This window comes from Anthonomus grandis, chromosome 14 (genome assembly GCF_022605725.1).
Source record: "Anthonomus grandis grandis chromosome 14, icAntGran1.3, whole genome shotgun sequence".
In the NCBI taxonomy this organism is placed as follows: Eukaryota; Metazoa; Arthropoda; class Insecta; order Coleoptera; family Curculionidae; genus Anthonomus; species Anthonomus grandis.
This window is the reverse complement of record NC_065559.1, coordinates 3,110,207-3,131,271: the sequence shown is the minus strand read 5'-3', so window position 1 is coordinate 3,131,271 and position 21,065 is coordinate 3,110,207. Positions and strand designations below refer to the sequence as shown.

Genomic DNA, 21,065 nt, shown 5'->3' with positions numbered 1-21,065 from the left:
GTTTAATGAAATTTCTTGACACATTTAGTTCTTGAAATATTTCTCCCTGGGAATTTTTGACTCATAATTAACTGGTCCAGGGTTTTTCTGTGGAAACCTTTAACTAATATATATCTATAACCTAACCATTAAGCAACAAGTATATAAAAGATATAAGAAATCATCAACAAATTGAATCAAGGCTATACAAGCCCAGATATTAGTAAAAGTATTGAAAAAACAACAGAAAATTCCTTTTTTTGCACGGTACTATTTTTTTCCTAAAATTGGTTATTAGAAAATGTTAATATAAGCCCTAAGCTGACAATCTCCAATGAAAAAAGCCCGAAAAAAAAAATTTTTTTTTGGTCCAGGATCGAAGCCACGAGAAATTTCGAAAAAAACGGTTTTTATTTTTTTTTAAGTAAAATATAAGTCTGACAACTTTTTGTCTCAAATAAAGGTTATGAGGAATATTACCGGGTATCCATAGGTGAAAACGAGTCAATTTTATCTATAATAGAATCGGAGAAAATTGAAAAATACTATAAAACATAAATATCGAATTATCAAGGACTTTATGGAAAAAATTCAATTTTTTATTCCTTTATTGTGTAAAACTTATAATTCCTTTTAAAAAAGGTTATTACTAGTTTGACCCTAAAATGAACGCAAAACCTATTTTTTTGAATTTTTTTGTTTCGGACCAAAATCCTGGACCAAAATAAGCATTTTTTCATAATATGCTCCGAATTCAAATTTTCTTTTTGGTGCTTAAAGACCATTAAAAAATTATTAAAAAAGCTTAATGACAAAATTTTACATGATCATTACAAGTGCCACAATACATAGGAAATAGATCCCATAAGAGTCTATGTTCGAAAAAACGGTTTTTATTTTTTTTAAAGAAAACTATGAGTCTGACAACTTTTTGTCTTAAATAAAAGCTATGAGGAATATTACCAGGTATTCATAGGTTGAAATGAATTGATTCTATCTATAATAGAATCGGAGAAAATTGAAAAAAACCATAAAACATAAATATCGAATTATCAAGGACCCTATGGAAAAAACTTATTTTTTTATTCTTTTATTGTGTAAAACTTATAATTCCCTATAAAAAAGGTAATTACTAATTTGATCCTAAAATGAACGCAAAACCAATTTTTTTAATTTTTTTGTTTCGGACCAAAATCCTGGACCAAAATAAGCATTTTTTCATAATATGCTCCGAATTCAAATTTTCTTTTTGCTGCTTAAAGACCATTAAAAGACTATTAAAAAAGCTTAATGACAAAATTTAATATGATCATTACAAGTGCCACAATACATAGGAAATAGATCCCATAAGAGTCTCTGTATCAGGATTTCGAAAAAACGGTTTTTATTTTTTTTTAAGCAAACTATAAGTCTGATAACTTTTTGTTTCAAATAAAAGTTATTGGGATTATTACCGGGTATCCATGGGTGAAAACGAGTCAATTCTAGCTTTAGTAGAATCGGAGAAAATTGAAAAAAACCATAAAACATAAATATCGAATTATCAAGGACTTTATGGAAAAAATTCAATTTTTTATTCTTTTATTGTGTAAAACTTAAAATTCCCTATAAAAAAGGTAATTACTAATTTGACCCTAAAATGAACGCAAAACCTATTTTTTTAAATTTTTTTGTTTCGGACCAAAATCCTGGACCAAAATAAGCATTTTTTCATAATATGCTCCGAATTCAAATTTTCTTTTTGCTACTTAAAGACCATTAAAAAATTATTAAAAAAGCTTAATGACAAAATTTTACATGATCATTACAAGTGCCACAATACATAGGAAATAGATCCCATAAGAGTCTATGTTCGGAAAAACGGTTTTTATTTTTTTTAAAGAAAACTATGAGTCTGACAACTTTTTGTCTTAAATAAAAGCTATGAGGAATATTACCGGGTATCCATAGGTGAAAACGAATCAATTTTATCTATAATAGAATCGGAGAAAATTGAAAAATACTATAAAACATAAATATCGAATTATCAAGGACCTTATGGAAAAAATTTAATTTTTTATTTTTTTATTGTGTAAAACTTAAAATTCCTTTTAATAAAGGTTATTACTGATTTAACCCTAAAATGAACATAAACCCTATTTTTTTCAATTTTTTTGTTTCGGACCAAAATCCTGGACTAAAATAAGCATTTTTTCATAATATACTCCGAATTCAAATTTTCTTTTTGCTACTTAAAGACCATTAAAAAATTATTAAAAAAGCTTAATGACAAAATTTTACATGATCATTACAAATGTCACAATATTTAGGGTAATGATTAGGTCTTATAAGAGTCATGTATTAGAATTTCATAAAAACAGTTTTTATTTTTTTTAAGTAAACTATAAGTCTGACAACATTTTGTTTTAAATAAAAGTTATTGGGAATATTACCGGGTATCCATAGGTGAAAACGAGTCAATTCTAGCTATAATAGCATCGGAGAAAATTGAAAAAACCCATAAAACATAAATATCGAATTATCAAGGACCCCATGGAAAAAACTTAATTTTTTATTCTTTTATTGTGTAAAACTTAAAATTCTATTTAAAAAAGGTTATTACTAATTTGACCCTAAAACGAACGCAAGACCAATTTTTTTGAATTTTTTTGTTTCGGACCAAAATCCTGGTCCGAAATAAGCATTTTTTCATAATATGCTCCGAATTCAAATTTTCTTTTTGCTGCTTAAAGACCATTAAAAGACTATTAAAAAAGCTTAATGACAAAATTTAATATGATCATTACAAGTGCCACAATACATAGGAAATAGATCCCATAAGAGTCTCTGTATCAGGATTTCGAAAAAACGGTTTTTATTTTTTTTTAAGCAAACTATAAGTCTGATAACTTTTTGTTTCAAATAAAAGTTATTGGGATTATTACCGGGTATCCATGGGTGAAAACGAGTCAATTCTAGCTTTAGTAGAATCGGAGAAAATTGAAAAAAACCATAAAACATAAATATCGAATTATCAAGGACCTTATGGAAAAAATTCAATTTTTTATTCTTTTATTGTGTAAAACTTAAAATTCCCTATAAAAAAGGTAATTACTAATTTGACCCTAAAATGAACGCAAAACCAATTTTTTTGAATTTTTTTGTTTCGGACCAAAATCCTGGTCCGAAATAAGCATTTTTTCATAATATGCTCCGAATTCAAATTTTCTTTTTGCTACTTAAAGACCATTAAAAAATTATTAAAAAAGCTTAATGACAAAATTTTACATGATCATTACAAGTTCCACAATACATAGGAAATAGATCCCATAAGAGTCCCATTAGGATTTCGAAAAAACGGTTTTTATTTTTTTTTTAAGAAAAATAAAAGTCTAACAACTTTTTGTCCCAAATAAAAGTTATGAGGAATATTACTGGGTATCCATAGGTTGAAACGAATTGATTCTAGCTATAATAGAATCGGAGAAAATTGAAAAAACCCATAAAACATAAATATTGAATTATCAAGGATCCTATGAAAAAAATTAATTTTTTATTCTTTTGTTGTGTAAAACTTAAAATTCCCTATAAAAAGGTAATTACTAATTTGACCCTAAAATGAACGCAAAACCAATTTTTTTGAATTTTTTGTTTCGGACCAAAATCCTGGACCAAAATAAGCATTTTTTCATAATATGCTCCGAATTCAAATTTTCTTTTTGCTGCTTAAAGACCATTAAAAGACTATTAAAAAAGCTTAATGACAAAATTTAATATGATCATTACAAGTGCCACAATACATAGAAAATAGATCCCATAAGAGTCTGTATTGGGATTTCGAAAAACGGTTTTTATTTTTTTTTAAGAAAAATAAAAGTCTAACAACTTTTTGTCTCAAATAAAAGTTATGGGGAATATTACCAGGTATCCATAGGTTAAAACCAATTGCTCCTAGCTATAATAGAATCGAAGAAAATTGAAAAACACTATGAAACAAAAATGTCGAATTATCAAGGACCCTATAAAGAAATTTCAATTTTTTATTCCTCTATTTTGTACAACTTAAAATTCCGTTTAAAAAAGGTTATTACTAATTTGACCCTAAAATGAACGCAAAACCAATTTTTTTGAATTTTTTTGTTTTGGACCAAAATCCTGGTTCAAAATAAGCATTTTTTCATAATATGCTCCGAATTCAAATTTTCTTTTTGCTACTTGAAGACCATAAAAAAACTACTAAAAAAGCTTAATGACAAAATTTTGTATAATCATTACAAGTGTCACAATTTATAGGGAAATTATTAGGTCCCATAAGAGTTTTTGTAATAAGATAGGACAAACGAGGTTTTACGTGTTTTTTTATTATTATTTTGAAAAATATATGCAGTAAAATATGAAAAAAAATAAAACTAAGGAATAATAATATAAGAAACCATTATCGAATTGAATAGAAGCTATAAAAGCCAAGATATCAGTAAAAGTGTAAGAAAACAATAAAAATAACACGTTTTTTAAACAGCATTAATGTTTTTTTATATATCAACCTAAATACATCAAATACCAAATTTAAATAAAATCGGACCAATAGCAAACAAGTTTTGATAGTCACGTGGCATTAAACCAGACCTTCACAACCCACTGTATGTAACAAATATACATTTATTAATATTTATATTTTTTTTATTAATCTTAATAATTTGTTAAAAACCGTATAAAATTATTGTCATAATATTAATAAATAATTAATTAAACAGCCCGTATCAGTGACGTCAGGAGTTCAGGTTCAGCCATTAACTTATTGTTTGGCGTGTTGACGGTATGACTGGTCGATTGTAATCGGTAGTTTTTCGTACAAGATGGCGTTTTTATGGAAAACTGTAACATTTAAATAAAAACGGCTTTTAGTCGATTATAGCCAGATAAATTCCGGGTATCTGAAAGAAAAAATGGTTTTCATAGTTATCATAGGTAGGCCAGTATTAAGCCTTAAAGTCAGAAAAGTGTAGAGCAAAAACTGCTCCATAAAAAACTGCAAACTGCAAATTTCCATAGTTTTTCGTTAAGGAATGTTTAATCAGAGACGAGGTGCTGAATTCAATGGTCGAATTGCAAGTGGTACTCAAATCTTTTTCCTTTCAGAACCTCAACTGCCTGGAAGAAATTATTGATTTTACTATAACAGGCAGTTGAATACTACAGACCTCAGTTATTCTTGTAAATTCCTGGACTAGTGAAAACATTACTTTAAATTCCAGGAAAAACACATCCAGTCAAGGTATATTCCTGGAAAATTGTTGTACCTTTACGAAACAATTATTCTGAAAACTGACATAAGAGAATTTCGGGTAATTAAAAATAGAACAGTTACAGGTAGGACAAGCAATGAGGCATTCTGCACGCAAGACCTGTGCTGGCCAGACGTGTATATAATTCATCAACTTAAAGAGTAAGTTTCTTTTCTCACCAATCAGTTCATAGTTTTTTTTGTGTTCAACAAAAACATCATAATCTATTTCTCATTTATTTACAAATGCAAAAATCTTTAACAATACGTAACAAAAACATAACAAATCACCCAACAGATGCTCAATGCTTATGCGCAAAACCCCACTCTTTTCCCTCCTTGTGACCGCCCTTTTTACCATGATCACTGTGGTGATGATGATGACTCTCGTGTCCGCCATGACCCTTATGGCCTTTGTGGTGATGGTCGTGATGCCCTTTGGACCCGTGCCCTTTCTTGCCATGATGGTCATGGTGATGGCCACTCTTATGGGATCCTCCCTTCTTGTGATGACCCTCGTGAGAGCCATGGTACCCGTGGTGGTGTCCGTGCTTGCTGTGGTGTCCCTCTTTATGAGCACCATCATAGAACTTATGATGTTTATAAAGTTCATCTTTGTGCTTTTTCAGGTGGTGCCCTTTGGTCTTTTGTCCCTTTTTGTGACCCTTCTTTTCACCGAACTTGCCCCCTTTATGGTGATGTCCGTGTTCGTGGTGCGAGGCATGATGACCACCTTCATCGTGATGGGATTTGTGATGTCCACCCTTTTCGGCGTGGTGTCCCGAGTGGTGGTGCTTGCCGTGTTTACCGTGGTGTTCTTTGTGATGGTGATGATCGTGTTTGTAGCCTTTGTCACCCTTTTCGCCGTGACTGGAGTGATGGTCGGCGTGGTGTTCTTTGCCTCCGCCTTCTTCGTGGGAACTGGCATGTCCATGTCCTGAGGCAGCAACTTCTAAGTCAGCAGTGATGTCATCTTCTTTTGCTGACCTAGCGGTTGCATAAGCAACGATCAGCAGGAGTCCTAAAGAGAGGGTGAGCAGCCTCATTGTGTTGCTGAAAAGAACACCAACCGATGGATTGACGATTTACGAGGTGATAAATCTATTTATATTCTAATTGTTTCTTAAGAGTTTTGGGTTTGCATCATTAAAGTTTATTCTGCAATTTTATCGTTATACTAACCCATATTGGTTTGGTGACGAAAACCGTTTGGTTTATAGTTTGCCGGCGTGGGTCAAGTTGGTTTATTGTTCTCTGCTTGAAATTGCGAAAGTTTGTAGTTAAGCGTGACGTTCAGTTGATAACGTAAGAGGGGTCTAGAAATTGATAATTTATGATGATTCTTTATGATATTATGAGTTTTTAAGATTAACTTTAGGCTAGCAATTGCTAGGGCAACTCTATTAGGGAAGGGGTTCTTGATCTGATCCTTATTGCTAAAACATCTTATATGATACATATGATCAGTGATTAAGGGTTTCTGAACACATCGTTTTTGAAGTAAGGGGATCGACAAAGAGTCATTAGCTCTACACATATTATTATAACAAACAAATGGCAATAACAGACCATAGCTGCGTTGCGTTGGTAATACTGCAATTGACAAATGACATATTTGACGTTTTACATGAATGTGTAATTGAGTCATATTGTTGCCATCTAATTAATAATTATTGACACATGAGTTTTTTAGTAGTTGGCAACATCGTGGCTTGGAAATATGTTTGATCAAGTAGCCATTAGCCATTGGACAATTATACTTTACATTGTTTTAATGGCAAAGACTTTCCAAAACAATTGTTTTCCATCCTGAGATTGTTGACACTTAAAATTGCGATCATATTCGCAGACGCAGTCTATAGTGGAAATTCAAAGTGTGCTACAACGGAAGGATGATATAAGAGTGATGACAGTTAATTGATAAGGTTTGTTATGTTGGTCTATACGAGTGAGTGGGCTTGTGTCGAATATTCAAGAAAAACAGCCATATTTTACGTTTGGCAACAATGCTATTGTCCAACATACCTGGTGGTCTTACTTTGTCAAAATGTAATTACCTGGAAGAGTGAGAGACATAATGACAATTAAAAGGCAAACGTCCAGACAGTTGAGGTCATTTTTGTCTCTTTCTAACTAATGTTAATTGAGTGAAAGACGTAATGGCCATTTGTCCAGGCATTTTAGGAAATATTTTTGTCTCTTTTTGACTCATGTCAACTACTTGTAAGAGTGATAGACATAATGGCAATTGTCCAGGCAGTTGAGCTAATTTTTATCTGTTTTTAATCAATGTCAATTGCCTGAAAGAGTGAGAGGCATAATGGCAATTTGTCCAGGCATCTGAGGATATTTTGGGCTCTTTTTAACAAATTTTAACTGCCTGGAAGAGTGAGAGACATAATGGTAATTTAAAAGCAATTGTCCCGGCAGTAGAAGTTATTTTTGTCTCCTTCTAACCAATGTCAATTGCCTGAAAAAGTGAAAGAGATAATGGCAATTTGTTCAGGCATCTAAGGTTATTTTGGTCTCTTTTTAACTAATGTCAATTGCCTGAAAAAGTGAAAGACATAATGGCAATTTGTTTAGGCATCTGACGATATTTTTGTCTGTTTTTAACTAATTTCAACTATCTGAAAGAGTGAGAGGTATAATGGAAATTTGTCAAGGTATTTGAGGACGTTTTGGGCTCTTTTTAAAAAATTTCAACTGCCTGGAAGAGTGGCAAACATAATGGCAATTGTCCAGGCAGTTGAGATAATTTTTATCTCTTTTTAATCAATGTCAATTGCCTGAAAGAGTGAGAGGCATAATAGCAATTTGTCAAGACATTTGAGGACATTTTGGGCTCTTTTTAAAAAATGTCAACTGCCTGGAAGAGTGAGAGACAAAATGGCAATTTAAAAGCAATTGTCCCGGCAGTTGAGGTTATCTTTGTCTCTTTCTAACTAATGTCAATTGCCTGAAAAAGTCAAAGACATAATGGCAATTTGTTTAGGCATCTGACGATATTTTTGTCTGTTTTTAACTAATTTCAACTATCTGAAAGAGTGAGAGGTATAATGGCAATTTGTCCAAGCATTTGAGGACGGTTTGGGCTCTTTTTAAAAAATGTCAACTGCCTGGAAGAGTGAGAGACAAAATGGCAATTTAAAAGCAATTGTCCCGGCAGTTGAGGTTATTTTTGTCTCTTTCTAACTAAAGTTAATTGCCTGAAAGAGTGAAAGACATAGTGGGAATTTGCTTAGGCATCTGACGATATTTTTGTCTGTTTTTAACTAATTTCAACTGCCTGGAAGAGTGAGAGACATAATAGCAATTTAAAAGCAATTGTCCCGGCAGTTAAGGTTATTTTTGTCTCTTTCTAACTAAAGTCAATTGCCTGAAAAAATGAAAGACATAATGGCAATTTGTTTAGGCATCTGACGATATTTTTGTCTGTTTTTAACTAATTTCAACTATCTGAAAGAGTGAGAGGTATAATGGCAATTTGTCCAGGCATTTAAGGACGTTTTGGGCTTTTTTTTAACAAATTTCAACTGCCTGGAAGAGTGAGAGACATAATGGCAATTGTCCCAGCAGTTGAGGTTATTTTTGTCTCTTTTTAATCAATGTCAATTGCCTGAAAGAGTGAGAGGCATAATGGCAATTTGTCAAAGCATTTGAGGACATTTTGGGCTCTTTTTAAAAAATGTCAACTGCCTGGAAGAGTGACAAACATAATGGCAATTGTCCAGGCAGTTGAGATAATTTTTATCTCTTTTTAATCAATGTCAATTGCCTGAAAGAGTGAGAGGCATAATGGCAATTTGTCAAGGCATTTGAGGACATTTTGGGCTCTTTTTTAAAAATTTCAACTGCCTGGAAGAGTGAGAGACATAATGGTAATTTAAGAGCAATTGTCCCGGCAGTTGAGGTTATCTTTGTCTCTTTCTAACTAATGTCAATTGCCTGAAAAAGTGAAAAACATATTGGCAATTTGCTTAGGCATCTGACGATATTTTTGTCTGTTTTTAACTAATTTCAACTATCTGAAAGAGTGAGAGGTATAATGGCAATTTGTCCAGGCATTTAAGGACGTTTTGGGCTTTTTTTTAACAAATTTCAACTGCCTGGAAGAGTGAGAGACATAATGGCAATTGTCCCAGCAGTTGAGGTTATTTTTGTCTCTTTTTAATCAATGTCAATTGCCTGAAAGAGTGAGAGGCATAATGGCAATTTGTCAAAGCATTTGAGGACATTTTGGGCTCTTTTTAAAAAATGTCAACTGCCTGGAAGAGTGACAAACATAATGGCAATTGTCCAGGCAGTTGAGATAATTTTTATCTCTTTTTAATCAATGTCAATTGCCTGAAAGAGTGAGAGGCATAATGGCAATTTGTCAAGGCATTTGAGGACATTTTGGGCTCTTTTTTAAAAATTTCAACTGCCTGGAAGAGTGAGAGACATAATGGTAATTTAAGAGCAATTGTCCCGGCAGTTGAGGTTATCTTTGTCTCTTTCTAACTAATGTCAATTGCCTGAAAAAGTGAAAAACATATTGGCAATTTGCTTAGGCATCTGACGATATTTTTGTCTGTTTTTAACTAATTTCAACTATCTGAAAGAGTGAGAGACATAATGGCAATTTGTCCAGGCATTTGAGGACGTTTTGGGCTCTTTTTAAAAAATTTCAACTGCCTGGAAGAGTGACAAACATAATGGCATTTGTCCAGGCAGTTGAGATAATTTTTATCTCTTTTTAATTAATGTTAATTGCCTGAAAGAGTGAGAGGCATAATGGCAATTTGTCCAAGCATTTGAGGACGGTTTGGGCTCTTTTTAAAAAATGTCAACTGCCTGGAAGAGTGAGAGACAAAATGGCAATTTAAAAGCAATTGTCTCGGCAGTTGAGGTTATCTTTGTCTCTTTCTAACTAATGTCAATTGCGTGAAAAAGTGAAAGACATATTGGCAATTTGCTTAGGCATCTGACGATATTTTTGTCTCTTTTAAACTAATTTCAACTATCTGAAAGAGTGAGAGGCATAATGGCAATTTGTCCAGGCATTTGAGGACATTTTGGGCTCTTTTTAACAAATATCAACTGCCTGGAAGAGTGAGAGACATAATGGTAATTTAAAAGCAATTGTCCCGGCAGTTGAGGTTATCTTTGTCTCTTTCTAACTAATGTCAATTGCCTGAAAAAGTGAAAGAGATAATGGCAATTTGTTCAGGCATCTAAGGTTATTTTGGTCTCTTTCTAACTAATGTCAATTGCCTGAAAAAGTGAAAGACATAATGGCAATTTCTTTAGGTATCTGACGATATTTTTGTCTGTTTTTAACTAATTTCAACTATCTGAAAGAGTGAGAGGTATAATGGCAATTTGTCCAAGCATTTGAGGACGGTTTGGGCTCTTTTTAAAAAATGTCAACTGCCTGGAAGAGTGAGAGACAAAATGGCAATTTAAAAGCAATTGTCCCGGCAGTTGAGGTTATCTTTGTCTCTTTCTAACTAATGTCAATTGCGTGAAAAAGTGAAAGACATATTGGCAATTTGCTTAGGCATCTGACGATATTTTTGTCTCTTTTAAACTAATTTCAACTATCTGAAAGAGTGAGAGGCATAATGGCAATTTGTCCAGGCATTTGAGGACATTTTGGGCTCTTTTTAACAAATATCAACTGCCTGGAAGAGTGAGAGACATAATGGTAATTTAAAAGCAATTGTCCCGGCAGTTGAGGTTATCTTTGTCTCTTTCTAACTAATGTCAATTGCCTGAAAAAGTGAAAGACATAATGGCAATTTGTTTAGGCATCTGACGATATTTTTGTCTGTTTTTAACTAATTTCAACTATATGAAAGAGTGAGAGGTATAATGGCAATTTGTCCAGGCATTTGAGAACATTTTGGGCTCTTTTTATAAAATTTTAACTACCTCAAAGAGTGAGAGACAAAATGGCAATTTAAAAGCAATTGTCCCGGCAGTTGAGGTTATTTTTGTCTCTTTCTAACTAAAGTCAATTGCCTGAAAAAATGAAAGACATAATGGCAATTTGTTTAGGCATCTGACGATATTTTTGTCTGTTTTTAACTAATTTCAACTATCTGAAAGAGTGAGAGGTATAATGGCAATTTGTCCAGGCATTTGAGGACATTTTGGGCTCTTTTTAAAAAATGTCAACTGCCTGGAAGAGTGAGAGACAAAATGGCAATTTAAAAGCAATTGTCCCGACAGTTGAGGTTATCTTTGTCTCTTTTTAACTAAAGTCAATTGACTGAAAAAGTGAAAGACATAATGGCAATTTCTTTAGGTATCTGACGATATTTTTGTCTGTTTTTAACTAATTTCAACTATCTGAAAGAGTGAGAGGTATAATGGCAATTTGTCCAGGCATCTGAGGATATTTTGGGCTCTTTTTAACAAATATCAACTGCCTGGAAGAGTGAGAGACATAATGGTAATTTAAAAGCAATTGTCCCGGCAGTTGAGGTTATTTTTGTCTCTTTCTAACTAATGTTAATTGCCTGAAAGAGTGAAAGACATAGTGGGAATTTGTTTAGGCATCTGACTATAGTTTTGTCTGTTTTTAACTAATTTCAACTATCTGAAAGAGTGAGAGGTATAATGGCAATTGTTCAGGCAGTTGAGATAATTTTTATCTCTTTTTAATCAATGTCGATTTCCTGAAAGAGTGAGAGGCATAATGGCAATTTGTCAAAGCATTTGAGGACATTTTGGGCTCTTTTTAATAAATTTCAACTGCCTGGAAGAGTGGGAGACATAATGGCAAATTAAAAGCAATTGTCCCGGCAGTTGAGGTTATTTTTGTACTCTTTCTAACTAATGTCAATTGCCTGAAAAAGTGAAAGACATATTGGCAATTTGTTTAGGCATCTGACTATATTTTTGTCTGTTTTTAACAAATTTCAACTGCCTGAAAGAGTGAGAGACATAATGGCAATTGTTCCAGCAGTTGAGATAATTTTTATCTCTTTCTGACTAATGTCAATTGCCTGGAAGAGTGAATGACATAAAGGTAATTATCTAGGCATTTGAGGCATTGCAAAAAAATACTCTTTTATCTTCATTCAAATAATAAGCGAGTGGGGGCAAAAGAAAAAGTAGGTGCCCTAAAAAGCCCATTCAGGACACCGGGGGTTTTAGACTGAAATGTCACATAAAAGGCAAAGCGGCATTTTATATGAAAATAATGTAATGAAACGCTTCATTAAAATAGTAAATAGCACCGCAACGAGCGCGACAGCAGCGTCGGGATAAATTTAAACGTTATACCTCTTTGTTGTTTTACATTACCTTTATATATACCAAAATACATAATGGATCATTATTATTTGCTATATAAAGAGATTTTTTTTAATTTAATAAATTTTAGAAAACTAAAGAAAAAAAAATATTTTAAAAATTAAATAATTAAAAAGTACTCAGTTTCTACACAATTCTTTACAGACCATTTTTCACTATTATTTCTATAACAATTTTCCTTTGATATCTTCTCATGTTTCACTGATTTATTTATTAATAAATATTACAGTATACCCTGAGGGACTCCCTATATTGCTTCTATAGATCCACTTACTTTAATAATTATTGTAAAAACCTTTCACACAAAATCATTTTATGACTCACCACGTCAGATGCTTTAGCAAAATCAATGGTTACACCTGGGCCTATTTATTTATATAATATGACATAGGCAGGCTGTATAAATATACAAATGATTACAAGAATAAGTAATTTTGTATCATTAATGAATTTTCTTTATAGAAAGATTATAAAAGCTCCCTATAATCTGGTGTCTAAATTATCATAATTGCAAAAGGATTATTTGTACCATTGCATTTGCTCTGCTTGTAAAAATAGAGACTTACGTTTAGAGCACTCAAAAAATATAGCTGTGTTGGCTCTATGACTTATAATATTTAAATTATTCCTGAAAAAAGAGACTCAATCAATGATTCTTTATAAAATAATGGAAAAAATCTAATTTGGGTCAAAATTACATATTTTTTGCTCCCTTTTTGAATGGGTTGGCTTGATTAAAAACTCGATGTTTCCCCCCAAAAAAAAAAAAAGGAAAACATGCCTTTATTAAGGCATAAATCCAGAAACAGATGGTATGCAAGACCATAAAATGTAAATCTAAACGACCGTTCAGAAATTAATTTTTGATTGCGCCCCGTTTTAACTAAGTGGATTAATAAAACCCGGGACTTTCGAACAGTAATTTAGGTTTATTTTTCGTTCACTTTTGTTTGTTGAAATTGTTTGAAAATAGTCCATTATAATTGCCTTAAAGCGTACGTGGAATAAACGAATAGCGAAACCCACGTATTTCATTACCGAATACGTTATGAAACATTTCCGAAATGAGTAGATTTTTAAGTTCTTAGCGGTTTGCCAGGTAAGAGTCGCTCGAAAAGATCCTTTGTTAATTTAATTTTTCACTTTGCCATTTTTAACGAGTTTTAGAAAGTTTAATTTACTTTTTTTCCTTTGTATTGAAATAAAATTCTATTGACTTTAATCACTCTTAAATGGAATATTATCAAACCTTAAGTAACCGTTTACCTCTTAGAAGGTTTAAAAGTCTGGAATAAAATCAAAAATTATTTTAATCACCTTGAATATTTTATAGAATTACTTTGAAAGCCTTAAATATATTTAACGAGTATTCCAAATACCAGAAATATTTAATAAATTTACTGCCTGGAATAATGTTTGAATGATCTTTTCTTAAAATCTGAAAACCTTGATAAAATTTAACAATTATTCCAAATTCCAGGAATATTAAAAAAAGTACTTGAAATACCTGAAATAATTTAAAAAAATGATTCTAAATTGCCTGGAGTATATTAAAAAATCAATTTTAAATGCCTGGAATAATTTCTTAAAATATTCTAAAATTCCAAAATAAAATCAAGAGTATCCACATTTAAAAGAACGATGTCCAATTCCAAGGAAATTAAAAAAAATTAATAATTGTACTCTGGAGAAACACACAGAATTGCCATGAATAAAGAAAAATTATTAAAATAATCATTGATTAATATGAGATAATTCTTGATTTTATTCCACGCTTTTAGAGGCTTTTTTTTAAATTTCCCAGACATTTTAAATATTGTTTATTCTTTAGTACATTCAAATTTCAAATGCCTAGAATTAAAAAAAGATATTTCAAAAGTTTGGAATAAATTCAAAAATTATTTCAATTACCATGAATTTGTTCAATAAATACTTTAAAAACCTTAAATAAAATTAACGAATATTCCAAATGCCTAGAACAATTAAAAAATTTATTGCACGGAAAATTTTTTTTTGTTATTCTAAGCCTGGATATTATGCCTAATAATGTCTGAAACATTTTTTCTTGATATCTGAAAACTTTGAATAAAATTAACAAATATTCCAAATTTTAGGAATATTAAAAAAACGTACTTCAAATACTTGAAATAATTTTAGAAAAATTTTTAGTTTATTTAAATTTCAAATGCCTGGATTAAAAAAAAATCGAAAGTCTGGAATGAATTCAAAAATTATTCCAATTCCAAGAACATAAAAGAAAATCAATAATTGCACTCGAGACAAACATACAAAATTGCTATGAAAGCCTGAATAAATAAAATCAAAATATTAAATTATTTATTGATGAATATGAGATCATTCTTGAATTTATTCCATGTCTTTAAAGGCATTTTTGTAATTTTCCAGGCATCTAAAATACGATTTATTTTCTCATTAATTCAAATTTTAGATGCCTAGAATTTAAAAAAATTAAATTGAAAAGCCTGAAATAAAATCAAAAATTATTAAATTTAAAATTACCTTGAATATTTTAGTTAAAAACTGAAATAAAGCCGCAAATAAAATTAACATTAAATTCCAAACGCCAGAAATATTTTAAAAATGTTTCAAAATTTTGAAATAAATTATTATATATATATTACATCAAGATTTAAAATAAGAATGCCCGATGCCAATGACATCAAATTAATTAATAAAGAAGCTTTGGTGAAACATACAAAATTACTATGAGAGCCTGAATAAATAAAATTATTTGCAATACATGGAATATTAAAATAATCATTGATTAATACAATTTTTTTTTTAATTTTTATTATAGCTCGCTTTTGAAAGAATTTTTTAAATATGTTTACCCTTCAGTCTAATAAAATTTTAGGAATAATAAAAAAGTATTCCAAAAGTATGAAATAAAATCAACTAATTAAATCAGATCATTTTTTATTTTATTCTTCGTTTTTCGAGGGATTTTTAAAAATTCCAGGCATTTGAAATATTGTTTATGCTTTGGTTTATTTAAATTTTAAATGCCTGTAATTAAAAAAAAATATTTCAAAAGTCTGTAATAAAATCAAAAATTATTTCAATTAACTTGAATTTGTTAAATAAATACTTTGAAAGCCTTAAATAAAATTAACGAATATTCCAAATTCCAGGAATATTTTAAAAAAGTACTTCAAATGCCTGGAATTAAAAAAAGATATTTCAAAAGTCTAGAATAAAATAAAAAATTGTTTCAATTACCTTGAATTTGTTCAATAAATACTTTGAAAACCTTAAATAAAATTAATGAATATTCCAAATGCCAGGAATATTTAAAAAATTTACTGCGTGGAATATTTTTTTTTAAATTGTTAAAAGTCTGGAAATTATGCCTGATTTTTTTTTTGAAAACCTTGATTAAAATTAATTATTATTCCAAATTTAATGAATATTAAAAAAAGGTACTTTAAACACCTGGAATAATTTTAAAGTATATTTTTTAGAGTATAATAAAACATAATTTTAAATGCCTGGAAGATTTAAAAAAATTAAAAGCTCTTGAAGCTTTAATGAATTTTAATGAATAATAACCAATATTTCAAATGCCCGAAATATTTTTTAAAATATTTTAAAATTCCAGAATAAAATTAGAAGTATCCAGATTTAGAAGAACGATGTTCAATTCCAAGAACATAAAAAAAAATCAATAATTGTATTCTGGAGAAACATACAAAATTGCTATGAAAGCCTGAATAAATGAAATTAAATTATTTGGAATGTATGGAATATTTAAAAAAATATTTGAAATAATCATTGATCAAGAAATATTTAAAATTATTATGACAGCCTGAATAAAATTAAATCAAACTAATAAAATAATCATTGATTAATATGACATAATTTTTAATTTTATGAGGGAGTTTTTCAATTTTCCAGGCATTTGGAATATTGTTTATTCTTTGGTTAAATAAAATAAAAAAATATTTCAAATACCATGAGTATTTTGAACAGTGACTTTAAAAGTCTTAAATAAAATTAACGAATATTTCAAATGCCACGAATATTAAAAAAATTATTTACTTCAGGTGCCTGCAATAATTTTAATAAATTATTTCGAAAAATTTGGAGAATAGTCAAAAATTATTTCAATTACCTTGAATATGTTAAATAAATACTTAAGTAAAATTAACGAATCTTACAAATACCAAAAATATTTTTAAAATTGACTGCCTGGAATATTTTTTTGATTATTCTCTTAAAGTCCGCAAATTATGACTGAAAGATTTTTTCTTGAAATCTGAAGACCTTGATTAAATTTAACAATTATTCCAAATTCCAGGAATATTAAAAAAAAAGTACTTCAGATACCCGAAATAATTTAAAAAAATCAATTTCAAATGCCTGAAATAATTTCTTAAAATATTCTAAAATTCCAAAATAAAATCAAGAGTATCCAGATTTAGAAGAACGATGTCCAATTCCAAGGACATAAAAAAAATCAATAATTGTACTCTGGAGAAACACACAGATTTGCCATGAATAAAGAAAAATTATTAAAATAATCATTGATTAATATGAGATAATTCTTGATTTTATTCCATGTCTTTAAAGGCATTTTTGTAATTTTCCAGACATCTAAAATATGATTTATTCTCTCGTTAATTTAAATTTCAAATGCCAAGAATTAAAAAAAAAAATTGAAAAGTCTGAAATAAAATCGTTAAATTACCTTGAATATCCTTAATAATTACTTTATAAGCCTTATATAAAATTAACGAATATTCCAAAAATTTAAGGCCTGAAATATTTTTTTTTTAAATCTGAGAAGGTTGAATAAAATAAACAAATATTCCAAATGCCAGGAGCATTTAAAAAAAATATTCCAAGTTTAATGGAGTATAATCAAAAACAGTGTCAAATGCCCGAAGGATTTTAAAAAACTACCGTAAAAAGCTTAGCAAATTATAACAAATATTCCAAATGCCAGCAATATTTTAAATTGTACTGCCTGGAATATATTTTTTAAATTATTCTTAAAGTCTGAAAATTAAGCCTCATAATGCCTGAAAGATTGTTTCTTGAAATTTGAAAACCATGATTGAAATTAACAAATACTTAAAATTTCAGGAATATTTAAAAAAAGTACCTCAAATACCTGGAGTAATTTAAAAAAAGTCTTTAGTTCATTTATATTTAAAATGCCTGGAATTAAAAAAAGATATTATAAAAGTCTAGAATAAAATCAAAAAAATGTTTCAATTACCTTGAATTTGTTCAATAAATACTTTGAAAACCTTAAATAAAATTAACGAATATTCCAAATGCCAGGAATATTTAAAACATTTACTGGAATAATTTTAGAGTATATTTTTTAGAGTATAATAAAAAATAATTTTAAATGCCTGGAAGATTTAAAAAATTAAAAGCTCTAGAAGCTTTAATGAATTTTAACGAATATTAACCAATATTTCAAATGCCTGGAATATTTTTTTAAATATTTTAAAATTCCAGAATAAAATTAGGAGTATCCAGATTTAGAAGAACGATGTTCAATTCCAAGGACATGAAAAAGCAATAATAGTACTCTGGAGAAATGTACAAAATTGCTATAAAAGCCTGAATAAATGAAATCAAACTAATAAAATAATTATTGATTAATATTACATAATTTTTCATTTTATGAGGCAGTTTTTCAATTTTCCAGGCATTTGAAATATTGTTTATTCTATGGTTAAATAAAATGAAAAAATATTTCAAATGCCTGAAAATTTTTTTAAACAAATCCTTAATAAAACCTTGAATAAAGTTAACAGATATTTCAAATGCCACATATATTAAGCAAATTATTTACTTCAAGTGCCTGCAATAATTTTAACAAATTATTTCGAAAAATTTGGAGAATAGTCAAAAATTATTTCAATTACCTTGAATATGTTAAATAAATACTTAGGTAAAATTAACGAATTTTACAAATACCAAAAATACTTTTAAAATTGACTGCCTGGAATATTTTTTTGATTATTCTTAAAGTCCGCAAATTATGCCTGAAAGATTTTTTCTTGAAATCTGAAGACCTTGATTAAATTTAACAATTATTCCAAATTCCAGGAATAATAAAAAAAAAGTACTTCAGATACCCGAAATAATTTAAAAAAATCAATTTCAAATGCCTGAAATAATTTCTTAAAATATTCTAAAATTCCAAAATAAAATCAAGAGTATCCAAATTTAGAAGAACGATGTCCAATTCCAAGGACATAAAAAAAATCAATAATTATACTCTGGAGAAACACACAGATTTGCCATGAATAAAGAAAAATTATTAAAATAATCATTGATTAATATGAGATAATTCTTGATTTTATTCCATGTCTTTAAAGGCATTTTTGTAATTTTCCAGACATCTAAAATATGATTTATTCTCTCGTTAATTTAAATTTCAAATGCCAAGAATTTTAAAAAAAATTGAAAAGTCTGAAATAAAATCGTTAAATTACCTTGAATATCCTTAATAATTACTTTATAAGCCTTATATAAAATTAACGAATATTCCAAAAATTTAAGGCCTGAAATATTTTTTTTTTAAATCTGAGAAGACTGAATAAAATAAACAAATATTCCAAATGCCAGGAGCATTTAAAAAAAATATTCCAAGTTTAATGGAGTATAATCAAAAACAGTGTCAAATGCCCGAAGGATTTTAAAAAACTACCGTAAAAAGCTTAGCAAATTATAACAAATATTCCAAATGCCAGCAATATTTTAAATTGTACTGCCTGGAATATATTTTTTAAATTATTCTTAAAGTCTGAAAATTATGCCTCATAATGCCTGAAAGATTGTTTCTTGAAATTTGAAAACCATGATTGAAATTAACAAATACTTAAAATTCCAGGAATATTTAAAAAAAGTACCTCAAATGCCTCAATGCCTGGAACCAAAAAAAAAAGATATTTCAAAAGTCTGGAATAAAATTAAAAAAATTTTTCAATTACCTTGAATTTGTTCAATAAATATTTTGAAAACCTTAAGTAAAATTAACGAATATTCCAAATGTCAGAAATATTTAAAAAATTTACTGCCTGGAATATATTTATTTTAATTGTTCTAAAAGTCTGGAAATTATGCCTGATTTTTTTTTTTTTGAAAACCTTGATTAAAATTAATAATTATTCCAAATTTGATGAATATTAAAAAAAAGGTATTTTAGACACCTGGAATAATTTTAAAAAATTAAATGCCTGGAAGATTTTAAAAAATTAAAAGCTCTAGAAGCTTTAATGAATTTTAACGAATATTAACCAATATTCCAAATGCTTGGAATAATTTTTTTAATAATTTAAAATTCCAGAATAAAATTAGGAGTATCCAGATTTAGAAGAACGATGTTCAATTCCAAGGACATAAAAAAAAATCAATAATTGTATTCTGGAGAAACATACAAAATTGCTATGTAATCCTTATTGAATGATAACGATTTCTTAATATTTCAAATGCCTGAAATATTTTTATTTTAAAAACATTTTAAATATCTGGATCAAGAATATTAAGATTTAGAAAAACGATCTCCGATGTCAACGACATCAAATTAATCAGTGAATTACTATGAAAGCCTGTATAAATAAAATCAAAATATTTTAAAAGCACGAAATATTAAAAAAAAAATTTGAAATATTTACTAATCAAAAAATTTACAAAATTATTATGAAAGCCTTAATAAATAAAATGAAACTAATAAAATAATCATTGATTAATATGGGATAAATTTTTAATTTTATTCCGCGCTTTTAGAGGCATTTTTAAAATTTTTCAGGCATTTGGAATATTGTTTATTAATTGGCTCATTCAAATTTCAAATGCCTAGAATTTAAAAAACTAAAATTGAAAAGTCTGAAATAAAATCAAAAATTATTTCAATTACCTTAAATATTTTAAATAAAAACTTTGAAAGCCGTAAATAAAATTAACAATAAATTCCAAAGGCCAGGAGTCTTTTAAGAATTTACTGCCTGGCATATTTCCTTTAATTATTCTAAAAGTCTGAAATATTTTTTCTTAAAATCTGCAAACCCTAATTAAAATTTACAAATATTTCAAATTTCAGAAATAGTACAAAAATTACAGGTAATTAAAACCTGGAATATTTTAAAAAAAAACTTATGCCGATATGTTGAAGAATAATTCAGGATAATTTCAAATATGTACTAAGTACTCTTAAAGCCATATTGAATTTTAACGAATATTTAAAATGCCAGGAACAGTCTTTAAATGCGTGGAATATTTTCAAAAATGTTTCAATTCTGAAATAAACTATAAAACATCGAGATTTAAAATAGGGATGTCCTTGGATGTATTTTATTATAGCGCGCTTTTGCAGGCATTTTTTAACTATTTTAGGAATTTGAAATCATGTTTACCCTTCAGTCCATTCAAATTTTAGGAATAATAAAAAAACTATTCCAAAAGCATAGAAATAAAATTAAATATTTAAATCATTTTTTATTTTATTCCTCGTTTTTGGATTTATTTTCTAAATTTC

At 28.8% G+C, this 21,065-nt stretch overlaps 2 protein-coding genes across 3 annotated transcripts in view; one reads left to right on the top strand and one right to left on the bottom strand.

Moving 5' to 3' along the window:
• The window catches only part of LOC126744345 (uncharacterized), a 562,211-nt gene that overhangs the window by 132,567 nt on the left and 408,579 nt on the right, over nucleotides 1-21,065 (top strand). The gene's annotated exons all lie outside the window — the stretch shown is intronic.
• On the bottom strand, nucleotides 5,466-6,306 carry LOC126744349 (histidine-rich glycoprotein-like). Its single transcript, XM_050451726.1, has one exon. The coding sequence runs from the start codon at nucleotides 6,286-6,288 to the stop codon at nucleotides 5,545-5,547; it is 744 nt and encodes a 247-aa protein (XP_050307683.1). The 5' UTR covers nucleotides 6,289-6,306; the 3' UTR covers nucleotides 5,466-5,544.

Coding starts and splice junctions, on each gene's coding strand:
- LOC126744349 (XM_050451726.1), bottom strand. CDS start 6,288: ATGAGGCTGCTCACCCTCTCTTTAGGACTCCTGCTGATCGTTGCTTAT.